Below are 19,176 nucleotides of genomic sequence, written 5' to 3' on the forward strand. Positions count from 1 at the left end.
TGTTTGCTAATTTATTGAGAATGAAATACAGAAATATATCATTTACACAAGTATTCACACCCCTGAGTCAATACATTATAGAAGCACCTTTGGTAGCAATTACAGCTGTGAGTCTTTAAGAGCTTTCCACACCTGGATTGTGTAAAGTTTGCCCATTATTATTATCAAAATTCTTTAAGCTCTGTCAAATTGGTTGTTGATCATTGCTAGACAACCATTTTCAGGTCTTGCCATAGATTTTCAAGTAGATTTACAGCTGCAACGTAACTTTTTAAGCGACCCGACCAAATTCACACAGAAATGGGTGTTATAGATCTGTCATTCTCATTGAAAGCAAGTCTACGAAGCGGTATTTGCGCTATCTCTATGCTTCCCGTTCTTAAGTTTCGTTTTTGGGTCTTTTACTTTTGGTTTTGTACACCAGCTTCAAACAACAGATTTTTTTATTTTTTTAAGGGTTATGGAAAATATATTTCACAGCGGTTTATATGATTCTCTACACTATACTTACTTGTTTTGTCACATAATCTGAAATTAGGCAAACTATTAGAATGTTAGCAACCAGGAAATGGCGGAGAGACTTCTGCATAGTGCATCTTTAAGTAAAAACTGTAACTCGGCCACTCAGGAACATTCACTTTCTTCTTGGCAAGCAACTCCATTGTAGATTTGGCCTTGTGTTTTAGGTAATAGTCCTGCTGAAAGCAGTAGCGGTGCGTGGGTAAAATCACTGAGGAAGCCAAACCAAGCCAGTAAAAAAGCCATATTACAACCTATCTTGTGATAATTGCGTTGTTTGTTCTATGACCCATTCGTTCATACGCCACCGTGATATACAATAAGGCCCTGACAACAAAAAGAAAACAGTCACACAGTGGCAGAATAAATTCAACTAGATATACATTTGTTTCGTCACAAAACCGGAAACCAACACCTGTCCGGTGAAGTCCACAAAGCAAATAGTGCATACAAACAGTTATATCACCTGCAGCATGGTCGAGCAAGTTAATGTTTACGACAATTTACTAAACAACTACTGATTTAGAACCAAGGAGTTACTGCAAGTCAGCACAAAGACAACAGGAGCACTGCCTCCGCTATTCCAGCAGCATTTCAACTTAAACATTTAAACATCAAATCAACAAGGCTATATATGCTTAGTTTAATACACTGAAAACAAATGTAAAGGTTCCAGAAACAATTTTGTCCAGTCAATGTTGAATGTGAATGCCAATGCCATCCTCCTCTCTTTCATGTTGGGAAAACGGTCTATGGCTCTGTCATAGAGTTCACTTTTAGTTTTTGTTATCATATTTTTTGTTATCATAGGCTACGTAGCTAAAATGCTTGGCTGACTTCCTTGCATGGGCAACAATGAAACGGCTAAGTTAGCTAGCTAGCTAACGTTAGTTAATGTGAGCCTACTAAGCTACATCTAGGCTACACTTTGAACTTCAATCGTCTCAGGCCAGTGGCACAACATATTCATTTATGGTTATGTCAGAATTGACATCATAATCATTGGCCTGTACAGATAATTAAGTCTAAACCACAAGTCCAAATCCCCATCTCCATTCATGGCTTAGGAAAGGGCCGATTTAGCAAGCTAGCTACTGCAGGACATCAACACAAGCCGGCCAGAAACAGACACGTGTTTCTGAAAATGATGTTTTGCAAAGGAAATGATTTGATTGGTCTGAAGCCAAATCCAAACTGGCCTCCCTTGGGGGACATTTTGCTGCACCGGCACAACCCACAGTTGAGGTTAGCTCAACGCTGATTAGCAAATTATGTTATACTTTTTTTATCAAGGGAGGTCAAATGCTTGCTGGCATCAATCAATCAAATGCTACGACGGCAACATGTTCTACTCTTTTGGTCCAGACAGCATCAGATACATGGGCTACACATACTGAGGCACTGTTTCCCCCACTCAGATTATTTCTCTGGTGAGATTCAGCCACTTGCGAATTCACTGAAAATTATGAAAACACAGAGAGAGACGAAAGATACATTATTTTATCATTTTTATTTATTTATTGATTTTCATAGAAGCTTTTAAAATGTCTATTAATAGCATTGTTGTTTCTAATTAAAGCATTTGTATCCTTATCTTAAAACTAACTGGTTTGGCGTGTATTCATTTTGTGAGGGCTGCAAGGTGTTTACCGGGTTTATTTGCCATAAAATAGTATATTTTATTTGAGTTTAACCTGTAGTTGCTGGCTCTCTTCAAAAGTAAAAGATCATATTCCTGCTTAAGTTCAGAAATGTTGTATTCTTTACTTTGTAAAGATTTTTCAAAGATAGTGATTTATTTATATTTTTGTTTAATTCTAATTTCTAACTCAGATTTAACTTTTGTAGAGTATGAGATTATCATTCCCTATTGTAGGTCTTAAAAACATCCCAAATTATGTCAGGGCTCGTCTTTTCTCTGTCCTCTCTGTCCACATTTGTAATGGTAAAGGTTTTAATTTTTTCCTTTACGTATTTAATACATTTCGGGTCTTGAAGATGTGCTCTGTTCCTTCTCCATATTCTGTCACTAAGTCTATTTTCTGTTGGTGTAATTAAGCATGATACAGGAGAATGATCTGATATAAATTGTTGAGCGCATGTTTGGAAATATAAATGTGGTAAATTCTTGAATAGCTTTTCTTACATTGAGAAAAATAGGAGTAGTCTTTTGTAGTTGGGAATAGTAATAGTAACCTGGAATCCTTCTACACCCCCCTCCCCTAGTGGTGGTGGTAAATCGCTCTGGATAAGAGCGTCTGCTAAATGACTTAAATGTAAATGTAATCTCCAGGTGTCCTGTAGACTATTTGTAGAGATTACATTTGTATGCCTTTTTGGAAGTTCCTTGAATTTGCTCTTTTTATTGCTGTGTCTGTCTAACTTGCTGAACGTGTGATTTAGGTTACCTGCTATGGTAATAGTTCATGTCTGGATTTGATCTAATATAGCTTGAATTCTATCTAAAAACCCACGATTTGCCCCTGGGGGGATATACAATGAATCAATGTGTATTTTCCACCATGTAAGGGACAATTCAAAATTTTAAACGGCCTTCTTGGACCTTGTGCTGGGATATAAGGGAAAAGGGTGTATTCTTGTTTATTAGGATACCTACAGCTCTGCTCTTACTACAGTAGGTGGCAGCATAGACCTCTCCAATCCAGATCCTCTTTAAATATTCCATTTTACTCTCTTTTTTTTTTTTATGTAACTCATGCAGGATAACCACATCTGCTGACAATCTCTTTACATTTTCAAAAACCTTATGCTTTTTCTTGCCATCCTGGGCGGCAGGTAGCCTAGTGGTTAAGAGCGTTGGGTCAGTCACCAAAAGGTTGCTGGTTTGAATCCACGAGCCAGATACGTACAAAATCTGTCGATGTGCTCTTGAACAAGGCACTTAACCCTAGTCGCTCTGGATAAGAGTGTCTGCTAAATGAATCATATGAGGGCAGTGGACATCCCATGGATATGGGAGAGTCATAGTCTGAATACATAGTTAGTGTATACATTACATATAGTGAACGTGTAGGCTGAGAAAACATTTAAGAGAGAACACACAAAAAACATAAAGCAAAGTACTTCTTTGTACTTTGAGGCGCTGTGCCTTTTTAGGGCTTTTAAGCTCCAACTCCTCTCCTAATATACCAAAAGTCTGTGGAATATGTCCTTATAAATACATTGGAGAAAGAATGCCACTTAAGTGCTGTGGTCAGTTTGTAATACTTTGTGAATTAAATTAAAGTATAGTGGCTAGTTGGGGAGAGTGGCTCCACCGAAAGCCTGAAGTGAGATGAGTGGAGGCACCACACATACTTCAGGGAAGTGTCTGATGCCCTCCCAGCCACCCCGTCCCGGTCCCTCAGATAGAGCCCATCGCCACTCTCACCAATAACCACCATTAGATCTTAGCTATATAGACAAACAAGTAATAATAATGACTTGACATCCTCTCCTAATCTGGCCAGAATTCTAACTCATTTTACAGCAGGTTTGGAAGTCGCAAAAATAAATACAATTACATTGTAGTATAGATAAATCCTTCCTTCCCTCTTTCCCAAGCCAAGCTTGTCCCACTCCACCTGGATTCGCGTCTCCAACTAAACAAAAAATAAAAGTTCAAGAATAGAATTAAGCCAGTGGCTCAGATGAAACTATCCACCATTAGATGTTGATATTTGGTTGCATTGTCAACCAAACACAACTCGTATGACTTTGGTAATACAGTAAAGTTAAAGCTATTTTACAAACTAATGTAACAGTATTTATTCAACCTTAAACTGAGTAACACATCCATGGCCACATTTTGAGGTTACTCTAACTACAAATGTCTTCTTATGTAATCATAGAAAGCGTGCATGTTCAAGATAGCATGCAAAGGTGGCAGGTCTGTGGATATCTTCACAATTGCTTTAATAATCTGTGCAGAATCTCGAACTGCATTAACCACTATGTACGTACAGTATATACAGTGCATTCGGAAAGTATTCAGACCCCTTGACTTTTTCCACATTTTGTTACGTTACAGCCTTATTCTAAAATGGATTCAATAGTTTTTTCCCCATTTACATTTACATCATTTAGCAGACGCTCTTATCCAGAGCGACTTAAAATTGGTGCATTCAACTTTTGATAGCCAGTGGGACAACCACTTTATTTTATTACATTTTTTTATGGGGGGGGTAGAAGGATTACTTACTTTATTCCTTAAAGAGGTAGGATTTCAAGTGTCTCCGGAAGGTGGTCAGTGACTCCGCTGTCCTGGCGTCGTGGGGGAGCTTGTTCCACCATTGGGGTGCCAGAGCAGCAAATAGCTTTGACTGGGCTGAGCGGGAACTGTGCTTCCGTAGAGGTAGGGGAGCTAGCAGGCCAGAGGTGGATGAACGTAGTGCCCTCATTTGGGTGTAGGGTCTGATCAGAGCCTGAAGGTAAGGAGGTGCCGTTCCCCTCACAGCTCCGTAGGCAAGCACCATGGTCTTGTAGTAGATGCGAGCCTCAACTGGAAGCCAGTGGAGTGTGCGGAGGAGCGGGGTGACATGAGAGAACTTGGGAAGGTCGAACACCAGACGGGCTGCAGCGTTCTGGATAAGTTGTAGGGGTTTAATGGCACAGGCAGGGAGCCCAGCCAACAGCGAGTTGCAGTAATCCAGACGGGCGATGACAAGTGCCTGGATTAGGACCTGTGCCGCTTTCTGTGTAAGGTAGGGTCGTACTCTACGAATGTTGTAGAGCATGAACCTGCAAGATCGGGTCACCGCTTTGATGTTAGCGGAGAACGACAGGGTGTTGTCCAGGGTCACGCCAAGGTTCTTTGCACTCTGGGAGGAGGACACAATGGAGTTGTCAACCGTGATGGCGAGATCATGGAGTGGGCAGTCCTTCCTCGGGAGGAAGAGCAGCTCCGTCTTGCCGAGGTTCAGCTTGAGGTGGTGATCCGACATCCACACTGATATGTCTGCCAGACATGCAGAGATGCGATTCGCCACCTGGTTATCAGAAGGGGGAAAGGAGAAAATTAATTGTGTGTCATCTGCGTAGCAATGATAGGAGAGACCATGTGAGGATATGACAGAGCCAAGTGACTTGGTGTATAGAGAGAATAGGAGAGGGCCTAGAACTGAGCCCTGGGGGACACCAGTGGTGAGAGCACGTGGTGCGGAGACAGATTCTCGTCACGCCACCTGGTAGGAGCGACCTCTCAGGTAGGACGCAATCCAAGAGTGAGCAGCGCCGGAGATGCCCAACTCGGAGAGGGTGGAGAGGAGGATCTGATGGTTCACAGTATCAAAGGCAGCGGATAGGTCTAGAGGGATAAGAGCAGAGGAGAGAGAGTTAGCTTTAGCAGTAGGGAGAGCCTCCGTGACACAGAGAAGAGCAGTCTCAGTTGAATGACCAGTCTTGAAACCTGACTGGTTTGGATCAAGAAGGTCATTCTGAGAGAGATAGCAGGAGAGTTGGCTCAAGAGTTTTGGAGAGAAAAGAAAGAAGGGATACTGGTCTGTAGTTGTTGACATCGGAGGGATCGAGTGTAGGTTTTTTGAGGAGGGGTGCAACTCTCACTCTCTTGAAGACGGAAGGGACATGGCCAGTGGTCAAGGATGAGTTGATGAGCGAAGTGAGAAGGTCTCACAAGTCGCAAGATTTAATCTGGAGAGAGAGGGGGGAAAGAAGTCAAAGCATAGGGTAGGGCAGTGTGAGCAGGACCAGCGGTGTCATTTGACTTAATAAATGAGGATCGGATGTCGTCAACCTTCTTTTCAAAATGGTTGACGAAGTCATCCACAGAGAGGGAGGAGGGAGGGGGAGGAGGAGGATTCACCAGGGAGGAGAAGGTGGCAAAGAGCTTCCTAGGGTTAGAAAGTTAGTGGTAGAAAGTGGCTTTAGCAGCAGAAACAGAGGAAGAGAATGTAGACAGGAGGGAGTGAAAAGATGACAGGTCCGCAGGGAGTCTAGTTTTCCTCCATTTCCGCTCGGCTGCCCGGAGCCCTCTTCTGTGAGCTCGCAATGAGTCGTCAAGCCACGGAGCAAGAGGGGAGGACCGAGCCGGCCGGGAGGATAGGGGACATAGAGAGTCAAAATATGCAGAAAGGGAGGAGAGGAGGGTTGAGGTGGCAGAATCAGGAGATCGGAGGGAGAAGGATTTAGCAGAGGGAAGAGATGATAGGATGGAAGAGGAGAGAGTAGCGGAAGAGAGAGAGCGAAGGTTGTGATGTCACATTACCATCTGAGTAGGGGCAGAGTGAGTAGTGTTGGAGGAGAGCGAGAGAGAAAAGGATACAAAGTAGTGGTCGGAGACTTGGAGGGGAGTTGCAGTGAGATTAGTAGAAGAACAGCATCTAGTAAAGATGAGGTCAAGCGTATTGCCTGCCTTGTGAGTAGGGGGGACGGTGAGAGGGTGAGGTCAAAAGATGAAAAGGAGTGGAAAGAAGGAGGCAGAGAGAAATGAGTCAAAGGCAGACGTAGGGAGGTTAAGTCACCCAGAACTGTGAGGGGTGAGCCATCCTCATGAAAGGAACTTATCAAGGCGTCAAGCTCATTGATGAACTCTCCAAGGGAACCTGGAGGGCGATAAATGACAAGGATGTTAAGCTAGAATGGGCTAGTGACTGTGACAGCATGGAATTCAAATGAGGAGATGGACATTCTCTCTTTTTCCCCTGACCCATCTGTCTACTTGGGAGAGATGAGGATTCCTGTGCCACCGCCGCGCTGACCAGATGCTCTCGGGGTATGCGAGAACACATGGTTAGACGAGGAAAGAGCAGTAGGAGTAGCAGTGTTTTCTGTTTCTCCACATCAATCTACACACAATACCCCATAATGACAAAGCAAAAACAGGTTTTTGTACATTTTTGCAAATGTATTACAAATAAAAAACAGAAATATAACATTTACATAAGTATTCAGACCCTTTACTCAGTACTTTGTTGAAGCACCTTTGGCAGCGGTTACAGCCTTGAGTCTTCTTGGGTATGATGCTACAAGCTTGGCACACCTGTATTTGGGAAGTTTCTCCCATTCTTCTCTGCAGATCCTCTCAAGCTCTGTCAGGGCTGATGGGGAGCGTCGCTGCACAGCTATTTTCAGGTCTCTCCAGAGATGTTCAATCAGGTTCAAGTCCGGGCTCTGGCTGGGCCACTCAAGGACATTCAGAGACTTGTCCCGAAGCCACTCCTGCGTTGTCTTGGCTGTGTGCTTAGGGTCGTTGTCCTGTTGGAAAATGCAGGTTTTGGAGCAGGTTTTCATCAAGGATCTCTTTGTACTTTGCTCCGTTCATCTTTCCCTAGATCCTGACTAGTCTCCCGGTCCCTGCCGCTGAAAAACTTCCCCACAGCATGATGCTGCCACCACCATGCTTCACCATAGGGATGGTGCCAGGTTTCCTCTAGACGTGATGCTTGCCATTCAGGCCAAAGAGTTCAATCTTGGTTTCATCAGACCAGAGAATCTTCATTCTCATGGTCTGAGAGTCCTTTAGGTGCCTTTTGGCAAACTCCAAGCAGGCTGTCATGTGCCATTTACTGAGGAGTGGATTCCGTTTGGCCACTCTACCATAAAGGCCTGAATGGTGGAGTGCTGCAGAGATGGTTGTCCTTCTGGAAGGTTCTTCCATCTCCACAGAGGAACTCTGGAGCTCTGTCAGAGTGACCATCAGGTTCTTGGTCACCTCCCTGACCAAGGCCCTTCTCCCCCGATTGCTCAGTTTGGCCGGGCGGCCAGCTCTAGGAAGAATCTTGGTGGTTCCAAACTTCTTCCGTTTAAGAATGATGGAGGCCACTGTGTTCTTGGGGACCTTCAATGCTGCAGAATTATTTTGATACCCTTCCCCAGATCTGTGCCTGTCTCGGAGCTCTACGGATAATTCCTTCAAACTCATGGCTTGGTTTTTTCTCTGACATGCACTGTCAACGGTGGGACCTTATACAGACAGGTGTGTGCCTTTCCAAATCATGTCCAATCAATTGAATTTACCACAGGTGGAATCCAATCAAGATGTAAAAACGTCTCAAGGATGATCAATGGTAACAGGATGCAACTGAGCTCAATTTCGAGTCTCATAGCAAAGGGTCTGAATACTTATGTAAATAACGTATTTCTAAAAGCCTGTTTTCACTTTGTCATTATGGGGTATTGTGTGTAGATTGATGAGGATTTTTAGAATAAGGCTGTAACGTAACAACATGTGGAAAAAGTCAAGGGGTCTATTAGATGAAGCACAGTGATAACACATTAAGTTATTGTATAAATACAAAATATCTATCATTGTAATCCTATTTGATCTTTTAAATGGTTGAAGGTGCAATGATAACACATTTAGATGACAACTAAACCAAAAATCAGATATGTGTTTTTCCATGTAATTTGGTTGCGCTTTTAGATGGTTGAAAGCACAGGTGACAATACATGGGAATTCAATGTGTGAATAAAGGTTGAAATCTCACTGATCAACGTCAACAAAATCTTACCCAGATTTCCACGTTGAAATGTCATGGTGTGCCCAGTGAGATATTTTACTAGTTGTGTTTTTGTTATGGATAGGAATGGGATATACAGTATTTGTGTGTTTATTATGGATATGCATGGAATATATTTGGTTTGACATATCAATATTTGATTGAGAAATCATGGAAACTAATTTTTTTGTCCTTCTGAATACCTGCCTGTTTTTTGTCGTTCCGAATACCTGCCTGTTTTTTGTCCTTCAGAATAAAAGGAAAGGAAAGGGGACACCAATACCTGCCTGTTTGACAGTCACTTTTTACATTGGAGTAGCACCAGGAAGCAATCTTAACTATTGTTTGTGTTTCTTCAAATATTGTGTTGCAATGTTATAATGTGTGTCAATGTAGCTCAGTGGTGAAATGGAGTGGAAAGAGTTAATACATCAGGAAGTTCCCATACATACATTATCCCATTGTATAAAGGGGAGGGGCTAGAGCAATTGATTGGCAGGATTTGTGGCCCCTCCCCTTTATACAATGGGATAATGTATGTATGGGAACTTCCTGATGTATTAACTCTTTCCACTCCATTTCACCACTGAGCTACACAGCAGAACCTAAATAACTCTCCTCTGCCACCTGAGGTCAAACCCTTGTCTTCCAAGGTAAGTGACAACTTTTATGAGGATGAGTATAGTTTCAAGGAAGTGGTTATCACTTCACACCGAGGCAAGAATTAAGGAGAGAGAAACTTTTCAATGCAGTTATTTCCTATTGACTCTAACCTAAAACACTGGGTTGGCAGTCACAGTACGCTGGTTTCCTGCTCTGAGTATCGAATCTTTGGACTTTGACCACTGGGTGTCTGTGATTTTTTTCACAGACAGCTGATAAGGCACTAGGGCTGTATTCGCTAAGAATCAAACAGGTCGAAACGGGGAGGGACTAACCTCAACTTTTCCAAAAAGAAACATTAGTTTTCGTAGAAAAATGTTTTGGTATGGTGTGCACTAAAGAATACACCCCAGGGCTGAGTTTTAAGGTCATGGTTTGTCGTAAAAGCAGCCGCATGCATGTGAGCTACAGTATGAGTTGGAGTTAACTGTTTGATTTACTTCCTCTGAAGCATAGTGTTTTATATAGGATTATAATACTTGAGATATTTGTTATGATCAAATTAGGGAGTATTTGATTCCATTTACAGCTGAAATACATTTGAAAGACTGCTTTATTTCGGGCTGCCTTTCTGAAACGGTGTTCGATCCTATCTGAAGACATGGCTTCTCCCAGCGATATATTATCTGAAGAGCAGTTCCAGTGCTCTATCTGTCTGGATGTCTTCACTAAGCCATTCTCCATCCCATGTGGCCACAGTTTCTGCATGGCCTGTATAAAGAGACACTGGGATAGCAGTGATGTCTGCCATTGTCCCAAATGTAAGAGGGTGTTTGCAGGACGCCCTGATCTCCTTGAGAACTCATTCGCTAAAGACATTTCGGAAAAGATCAGGGCGAACAGACGGAACGGAATCAAGCAATCGGATGCCACATCTGGAGGCGTGCCCTGTGATGTCTGCATGGGGAGAAAACTCAATGCCCTGAAGTCCTGCCTGGTGTGCCTGACTTCTTACTGCGAGACTCACCTGGAGCCCCATCAGAGAGTGGTGACTCTGAAGACACACAAGCTGGTGGACCCTTTGGAGAACCTGGAGGACAGGATGTGTAAGAAGCATGAGAGACTCCTGGAGCTGTTCTGTAGAAGTGACCAGAGATGTGTGTGTGTGCTCTGCACGGAGACGGACCACAGGGCTCACGACACCGTTCCAGCAGAGAGAGAGAGTACGGCCAAGAAGGTAATGCTCTGATTCTTCTTTCATTTTGACTAAATCTCCAATATCTTTTTAGCCAAGACAAAGTCCTACATCAACATTGTATAATGAGATTTTCCTGATTTTCATTTTGAATCTGGTTCCAATTCTGGCTCCAATTCTGGTTCTGATTCTGATTGATAGGCTCAGATGAAGAAGACTGAGGCAGAGGTGCAGCAGATGATCCAGGCCAGATTGAAGAAGTTGGAGGAGATCAAACACTCAGTCAAACTTAGCAGAGTGAGTCCTTATGATCAGCATCTTGTTATCTACTGTTGCTGGTTCAGTTCCATTGGCACAACAGAATGTGCCTGTTTTCTACAGTATTAACTTGTCATCAGACAAGTTCCAAGAAAGAGATAAGAGGACAATGTGCATGACATCAATGTTATTTTCTAGGTGGGGTACCATAGGGTTAAACTCTCGGCCTAACTGTTTTTGAAATGTATGTCATTTGATCAGATAAAATCAAAGAAAGAGATAGAGGATGGAGTACAGGTCTTCACCGCTCTGGCGCGCTCCATCGAGAGAAGCCAGGTTGAGCTCATCGAGTTGATCGAGGAGAAGCAGTCAGCAGCAGAGAGGCGAGCTGAAGGGCTCGTCAAAGAGCTGGAGCAGGAAATCACTGAGCTACAGAGGAGAAGCACTGAGCTGGAGCAGCTCTCACACACTGAGGACCACCTCCACCTCCTAAAGGTCAGTGTCACTCTCTCAATATGGTCACATTAGGCGAATTCTAACCTCCACTTAAGTCGAATTTCCACTTACTCTTCCATTAACATCAATGCATGACTAAGTGAAAATTCTACTTAAGTGGAAGTTAGGATTCACCTCACTGTCAACATCATAGGATGTTGTCTAAAGTGTTTCTCCTGTTTCCCGTGCTAGAGTTTTCCATCCCTGTGCACCCCTCCACCCACCAAGGACTGGTCTGAGATCAGGGTTCACTCTGACCTGTGTTTGGGGAATGTGAGGAGAGCTGTATCTCTTCTGGAGGAGATCGTGGAGACAGCAATAAACAAACTGTCAATTAAAGGTCGTTGTCATCTTCTGTCTTCTCATTACAGTTATAAAATCCATTGTAAGACATCCATTTTTATGTTGTGTTTTCTGTGGTTCCTTACCTTGCAGAGCATGAAAAGATACAGCTGTGTGCAGGTAAAGTTCTCTTTGGTGTTGATTTGAATCACTTCAATAAATCCTGTTTCTCTTCATTGTTCAGCTGTTGCTTCTATGATGGTGACACCCTAGTAGCCATACAGTACAAATAACAGAATCATTTGAACGTTGACACGTCGAACCTGTAAATGTTCAATGTGTTTAATGTTATTATGTCTGTTGTTAACTTTTGACCCTGTAAGTCAGAGCACCAAATAATTTTTTTTACAATAACATTTTATTTTCTTATCGATTTTCTGTCTCCTCAAAGTTGACGTAACCCTGGACCCGAGCACTGCCAACCCCTGGCTGGTCCTGTCTGAGGATGGTAAGCAGGTCTGGGACGAGGACACGGAGCAGAGCCTCCTGGACGGTCCCCAACGATTCGACACGGCGCCCTGTGTCCTTGCCAAGGATGGCTTTGCCACCGGGAGGCACTACTGGGAGGTCGAGGTAGGTTTGTACTGAAATTGAAAGGAAAAAACATGTTATATACTTTCTTTTTAACTGATGAAGGTCTATCAGACTAAAACATTGGTTAAAATACATTAAATCTGTGGAGCATCATGAACACCAAAGTGCTGGAGATACTTTAATATTTCTGTGTACAGTTTTTCTCCATGCACCTGGTAATACTGTAGGTATAGGTAAGCCTATAGGCAACTTACCTATAAGTATTGGTAAAGCTACTTGTAAGGGTTGGTGTGAGGTGTGACCCAGGTGTGGTGCAGGATAAACAGTAGGCAGAGATGGTGAAACAAGGATCTTTACTGGTGGTCCCAAAACCAGGATACAAAATAACGGACTTGTCACAAAAACAGGCTGACAGCAAACATACGAAATACTAACTCTGACTGAAAACAACAATGAAACAGGGAGAACACTTCTCAAGTACCTGTACATACGTCTCACGATCAGACACTGATTAGTACTGTTTGACATCGAGAACAAGCAGAGAAAACAGAGCAAGGGAAAACAGGGAAGTGAGGGCATAAATACACAGGTGAACAAGTAGACACAGGTAACACCAATAAGATAATGATTAGTCCAGACTGTGAGTGAGGAGGTACCTAAGGTTGTAGGAGGGTGACACCTAGTGGGTCGCTCCGGAACTGCGACCCCCTCCTGTAACACTACTAGACTATAGGCGTGTGAGTTATACTTTTTTTCAATTGGTCCAGGTCGGAGACAAGACTGCTTGGGACCTGGGTGTGGCCAAGGAGTCCATCAACAGGAAGGGCATGGTCACACTGAGCCCTGAGGACGGCTATTGGACGATATGTTTGAGGAGAGGAAGTGAGTACAGAGCATGTGCGGGACAGTCGGTGTTGCTCCACCTCAGAGAGAAACCATGGAAGGTTGGGGTGTTTGTGGATTACGAGGAGGGGAAGGTGTCGTTTTATAATGTAACGGACAGGTCTCATATTTATTCGTTCACGGGCTACCAGTTCACTGAGAGGGTGTTACCTTTGCTCAACCCAGATATGAGTGACAGCGGGAACAACAAATCACCACTCATTATATGTCCTGTTGGTGTTTTCAATAGAGGCGGTAGTTTGGATGATGACATCACAATATGAAATTGACTTTGCCATGGACAATACATTTAATTTTGAAAGTGCCCTAAAGAGGAAAACAGAAAAAAAGTGACTTAAATTGATAAATGCAAAGCCTGTATACTGTACATGCTCATTGATACCTGATCTGATATGGGTTATATAAATGATTTCTCAGTAAGATTCACTTTAAAACATTTTTTTTGAATGAATGCAACAGTTGTACAATAGATGAAGATACTCCAAACTTTTCGAATTTTTAAAATCCATCAGATATTGACTGAATAAAACATTGTACTGGCACAGAAAAATAATTAATAGATTTGGGGTATTTAGGTGAGAATTCAGGTATTCAATGTACTGTAAAATGTCACATTTGTTTCATATAATGCACTCATATATACATGTTCTTAGTTAATCAGGTATTTCTTAAATATTTTGTGAAAAATAAATCTATATTTCTCATTTGCATACAGTATATACACTACCGGTCAAAAGTTTTAGAACACCTACTCATTCAAGGGGTTTTCTACATTGTAGAATAATAGTGAAGACATCAAAACTTTGAAATAACACATATGGAATCATGTAGTAACCAAAAAAGTGTTAAACAAATCAAAATATATATTTATATATTTTATATTTGAGATTGTTCAAATAGCCACCCTTTACCTTGATGACAGCTTTGCACACTCTTGGCATTCTCTCAACCAGCTTCATGAGGTAGTCACCTGGAATGCATTTCAATTAACCTTCAATTTCAAAGTGCCTTCTTAAAAGTTAATTTGTGGAATTGATTTCCTTCTTTTCTTTTTCTTTTTTTTAGGGGGTAGATCAGCTTTAATATTGCAGATAAATTGTAACTTCCATCAATGTAATTGTCTGAATCACTTCCAATCCCCCATATGTTTTTTTATCTCGCAAATATATATACACTGCTCAAAAAAATAAAGGGAACACTTAAACAACACAATGTACTGTAACTCCAAGTCAATCACACTTCTGTGAAATCAAACTGTCCACTTAGGAAGCAACACTGATTGACAATAAATGTCACATGCTGTTGTGCAAATGGAATAGACAACAGGTGGAAATTATAGGCAAATAGCAAGGCACCCCCAATAAAGAAGTGGTTCTGCAGGTGGTGACCACAGACACCTTCTCAGTTCCTATGCTTCCTGGCTGATGTTTTGGTCACTTTTGAATGCTGGCGGTGCTTTCACCCTAGTGGTAGCATGAGACAGAGTCTACAACCCACACAAGTGGCTCAGGTAGTGCAGCTCATCCAGGATGGCACATTACATTTACATTTTAGTCATTTAGCAGACGCTCTTATCCAGAGCGACTTACAGTTAGTGAGTACATACATATTTGTATTTATTTTTCATACTGGCCCCCCGCAGGAATCGAACCCACAACCCTGGCGTTGCAAACACCATGCTCTACCAACATCCCTGCCGGCCATTCCCTCTCCTACCCTGGACGATGCTGGGCCAATTGATTCGAACCAGGATCTCTAGTGGCACAGCTAGCACTGCGATGCAGTGCCTTAGACCACTGCGCCACTCGGGAGTCTATGCGAGCTGTGGCAAGAAGGTTTGCTGTGTCTGTCAGCGTAGTGTCCAGAGCATGGAGGCGCTACCAGGAGACAGGCCAGTACATCAGGAGACGTGGAGGAGGCCGTAGGAGGGCAACAACCCAGCAGCAGGACCGCTACCTCCGCCTTTGTGCAAGGAGGAGCAGGAGGAGCACTGCCAGAGCCCTGCAAAATGACCTCCAGCAGGCCACAAATGTGCATGTGTCTGCTCAAACGGTCAGAAACAGACTCCATGAGGGTGGTATGAGGGCCCGACGTCCACAGGTGGGGGTTGTGCTTACAGCCCAACACCGTGCAGGACGTTTGGCATTTGCCAGAGAACACCAAGATTGGCAAATTCGCCACTGGCGCCCTGTGCTCTTCACAGATGAAAGCAGGTTCACACTGAGCACATGTGACAGACGTGACAGAGTCTGGAGACGCCGTGGAGAACGTTCTGCTGCCTGCAACATCCTCCAGCATGACCGGTTTGGCGGTGGGTCAGTCATGGTGTGGGGTGGCATTTCTTTGGGGGGGCCGCACAGCCCTCCATGTGCTCGCCAGAGGTAGCCTGACTGCCATTAGGTACCGAGATGAGATCCTCAGACCCCTTGTGAGACCATATGCTGGTGCGGTTGGCCCTGGGTTCCTCCTAATGCAAGACAATGCTAGACCTCATGTGGCTGGAGTGTGTCAGCAGTTCCTGCAAGAGGAAGGCATTGATGCTATGGACTGGCCCGCCCGTTCCCCAGACCTGAATCCAATTGAGCACATCTGGGACATCATGTCTCGCTCCATCCACCAACGCCACGTTGCACCACAGACTGTCCAGGATGCTTTAGTCCAGGTCTGGGAGGAGATCCCTCAGGAGACCATCCGCCACCTCATCAGGAGCATGCCCAGGCGTTGTAGGGAGGTCATACAGGCACGTGGAGGCACTACTAAGCCTCATTTTGACTTGTTTTAAGGACATTACATCAAAGTTGGATCAGCCTGTAGTGTGGTTTTCCACTTTAATTTTGAGGGTGACTCCAAATCCAGACCTCCATGGGTTGATCAATTTGATTTCCATTGATAATTTTTGTGTGATTTTGTTTTCAGCACATTCAACTATGTAAAGAAAAAAGTATTTAATAAGATTATTTCATTCATTCAGATCTAGGATGTGTTGTTTAAGTGTTCCCTTTATTTTTTTGAGCATACACATACATATACATACACATATATATCTATATATACACATCCTTTAAAAAAAAATATTTCCCTTTATTACTTTCCAACCCCACCACCCCTTACCTAATTGGAGTAAACTAGTGAACAACAATGCTAAGGCCTCTACTTCCAGCTTATATATACTATATACATTTTATGGACACAGTCAATTTTACAATAATTATATTTTGTTTGTATCCAGGCTCTGTCGTAGCCGGCCGCGACCGGGAGACCCATGGGGCGGCGCACAATTGGCCCAGCGTCGTCCAGGGTAGGAGAGGGAATGGCCGGCAGGGATGTAGCTCAGTTGGTAGAGCATGTTGTTTGCAACGCCAGGGTTGTGGATTCGATTCCCACGTATGAAAAAGTAAAAAAATAATGTATGCACTCACTAACTGTAAGTCGCTCTGGATAAGAGCGTCTGCTAAATGACTAAAATGTAAATGTAATTTTTTTTTGTTTTAATCCTGAACTTCCTCTACCCTCAACCTCTCTGATCATTTTCATGATGTCCATCCGGTTTGGTTTTACAGTGAGGGAAAAAAGTATTTGATCCCCTGCTGATTTTGTACGTTTGCCCACTGACAAAGTAATGATCAGTCTATAATTTTAATGGTAGGTTTATTTGAACAGTGAGAGACAGAAGAACAACAAAATAATCCAGAAAAACGCATGTCAAAAATGTTGTAAATTGATTATTGATAAATTGACTATATACTTATTATGGACACAGTATGCTTTACATTAATTATCTTGTTGTTATTAATTGTTGTTAGTTGTTATTAGTCCCATCCTTCAGCTCCATTCAACTCCTCCCATCTATCTCTTAACACCATCCATATTGGATTTCTATTTGCCATATATTTTTCAACTGTACTGTGATGTTTCAAAAAAGTTCTGAACCCTTCTATTCTCATTGTTTCTACAGATTGTAAATTGAAAATAAACATTTTTGCTAAAAGTATTATACCATTATTGATCGATTGACTATGACTTTTCAGATCACCCAGTAGTGCTATCTGCAGGGTTAGCTCCAGGTAAATATTGCAATCCTTCAGCCATTCTTGGAACTGTGTCCAAAAACAAGCTACAAATGGACAGTACCAAAACAAATGATCTAATGATTCTGTCTCTTCGCAGCAAAATCTGCAGAGCTGGGAAGATTGTATCCCCCATATAAATAACATTTATTTCCTTCTTAATGCGTTTGAGCCAATCAGTTGTGTTGTGACAAGGTAGGGGGGATATACAGAAGATAGCCCTACTTGGTAAAAGACCAAGTCCATATTATGGCAAGAACAGCTCAAATAAGCAAAGAGAAACGACTGTCCATCATTACTTTAAGACATGAAGGTCAGTCAAGAACTTTGAATGTTTTTTCAAGTGCAATCGCAACAACCATCAAGCGCAATGATGAAACTGGCTCTCATGAGGACCGCCACAGAAATGGAAGACCCAGAGTTACCTCTGCTGCAGAGGATAAGTTCATTAGAGTTATCAGCCTCAGAAATTGCAGCCCAAATAAATGCTTCACAGAGTTCAAGTAACAGAGACATCTCAACATCAACTGTTCAGAGGAGACTGTGTGAATCAAGCCTTCATTAATACTGTTGTTGTCACGTTTTCTTGCATAATTCAACAAGTGTGCCAAGAGAAGGATACCCAGGCGATTTAAAATCAAAACACTATACATACGTTTGCGAGATCAGACATAATATCACTATAATATCAGTGTTCATTTTTGGAAGTTGCTTACATTTGTAAACATTTCAACTGTATTAAATCTTAAATCTTACTTTTTTCAATTGCACAAAAATGTAACACCCACCAAAATAAAGTTATCTTTCTTCTCTTCTTTGTGATGTAAGTGTCGAGACGTTTTAAATCCTTGATGAAGTGTTAGCACTCTTATAGATGCAACGGAAAGCCAATGTATGCCATTGAGCCCATTTCAGCCATTACCGGAGTGTGTTTGACCGGTCATTACAAATGTTTCCGCGGTCGTTATGTTAACGGGAAAAAACAAATGTCACAAGCAAGAGTGGGAAAGATTTAAGTGACAAATGGATTTTGAAAGCAATCAATCCAGCGAGATTAATCTGACAAGTGGATTTTGCACCCCTCAAACACAGGAAATAGATGGCTGAAAAGGAAAGTTCCTCAGGTGGGCGGTGCATACACGTTGCTAATGTCATGTATCTCTCCTCCTTCCCTTCCTTCTCTCCTCCTCCCCCTTCACCTAATAACCACCAGTGCCCATGTCCACCTCTCTTCCTCTCCCCCTATCACCCTATCACCCTCTCCTCCTTGCCCTGAGCTCCAGCAGGGAACAGTTGTCTGTACATATCTAGGATCAGTTTATCCTCTGCTAATCATAACCTCAGCCAGTTAAGCCAAAACCTAAAAACAGACCCTAGATCAGCGTCTAACTTCATCCTAGACCATTCAGTCAGCCTAGCTAATCAGATTAAGACTGAGATAGGATTAGTATAGGAGCAGGTGGGACACTAAGACTGTGTCCAAAAATGGCACCCTATTCTCTCCATGGGGTCCATAGGGTTCTGGTCAAATGTAGTGCACTAAATAGGGAATAGGGTGCCATTTGGGACAAAAACTGAGACAGGCTGGAGGCTGTACACCAAGGAAGAGGGAGAGAGAGAGAGAGAGAGAAAGAGATGTGGGGGAAGGGATCCTAAAGATTAGTCCTATTGGGCTCTACCATAGTAGCTGAGATAGAGACACTTCTAGTGCCTGGAAGATACTGACGGGACAAAATGTAACCCTCAACTACTTAATTTTCATAATTGGTATCGTCATCATAACTTTGAACAGCATCGACTTTAT

The 19,176-nt window shown here is 42.7% G+C and overlaps 1 protein-coding gene across 1 annotated transcript; it reads left to right on the forward strand.

Moving 5' to 3' along the window:
- Window positions 1-9,561: 9,561 nt before the first annotated feature.
- On the forward strand, window positions 9,562-14,078 carry LOC121571318 (E3 ubiquitin-protein ligase TRIM39-like). Its single transcript, XM_041882724.2, has 8 exons — window positions 9,562-9,628; window positions 10,168-10,815; window positions 10,975-11,070; window positions 11,293-11,526; window positions 11,719-11,866; window positions 11,962-11,988; window positions 12,260-12,441; window positions 13,170-14,078. The coding sequence occupies exons 2-8, from the start codon at window positions 10,240-10,242 to the stop codon at window positions 13,566-13,568; spliced, it is 1,662 nt and encodes a 553-aa protein (XP_041738658.2). The 5' UTR covers window positions 9,562-9,628; window positions 10,168-10,239; the 3' UTR covers window positions 13,569-14,078.
- The last annotated feature ends 5,098 nt before the right edge of the window (window positions 14,079-19,176 follow it).

This window comes from Coregonus clupeaformis, chromosome 8, assembly GCF_020615455.1.
Source record: "Coregonus clupeaformis isolate EN_2021a chromosome 8, ASM2061545v1, whole genome shotgun sequence".
Classification (NCBI taxonomy): domain Eukaryota; kingdom Metazoa; phylum Chordata; class Actinopteri; order Salmoniformes; family Salmonidae; genus Coregonus; species Coregonus clupeaformis.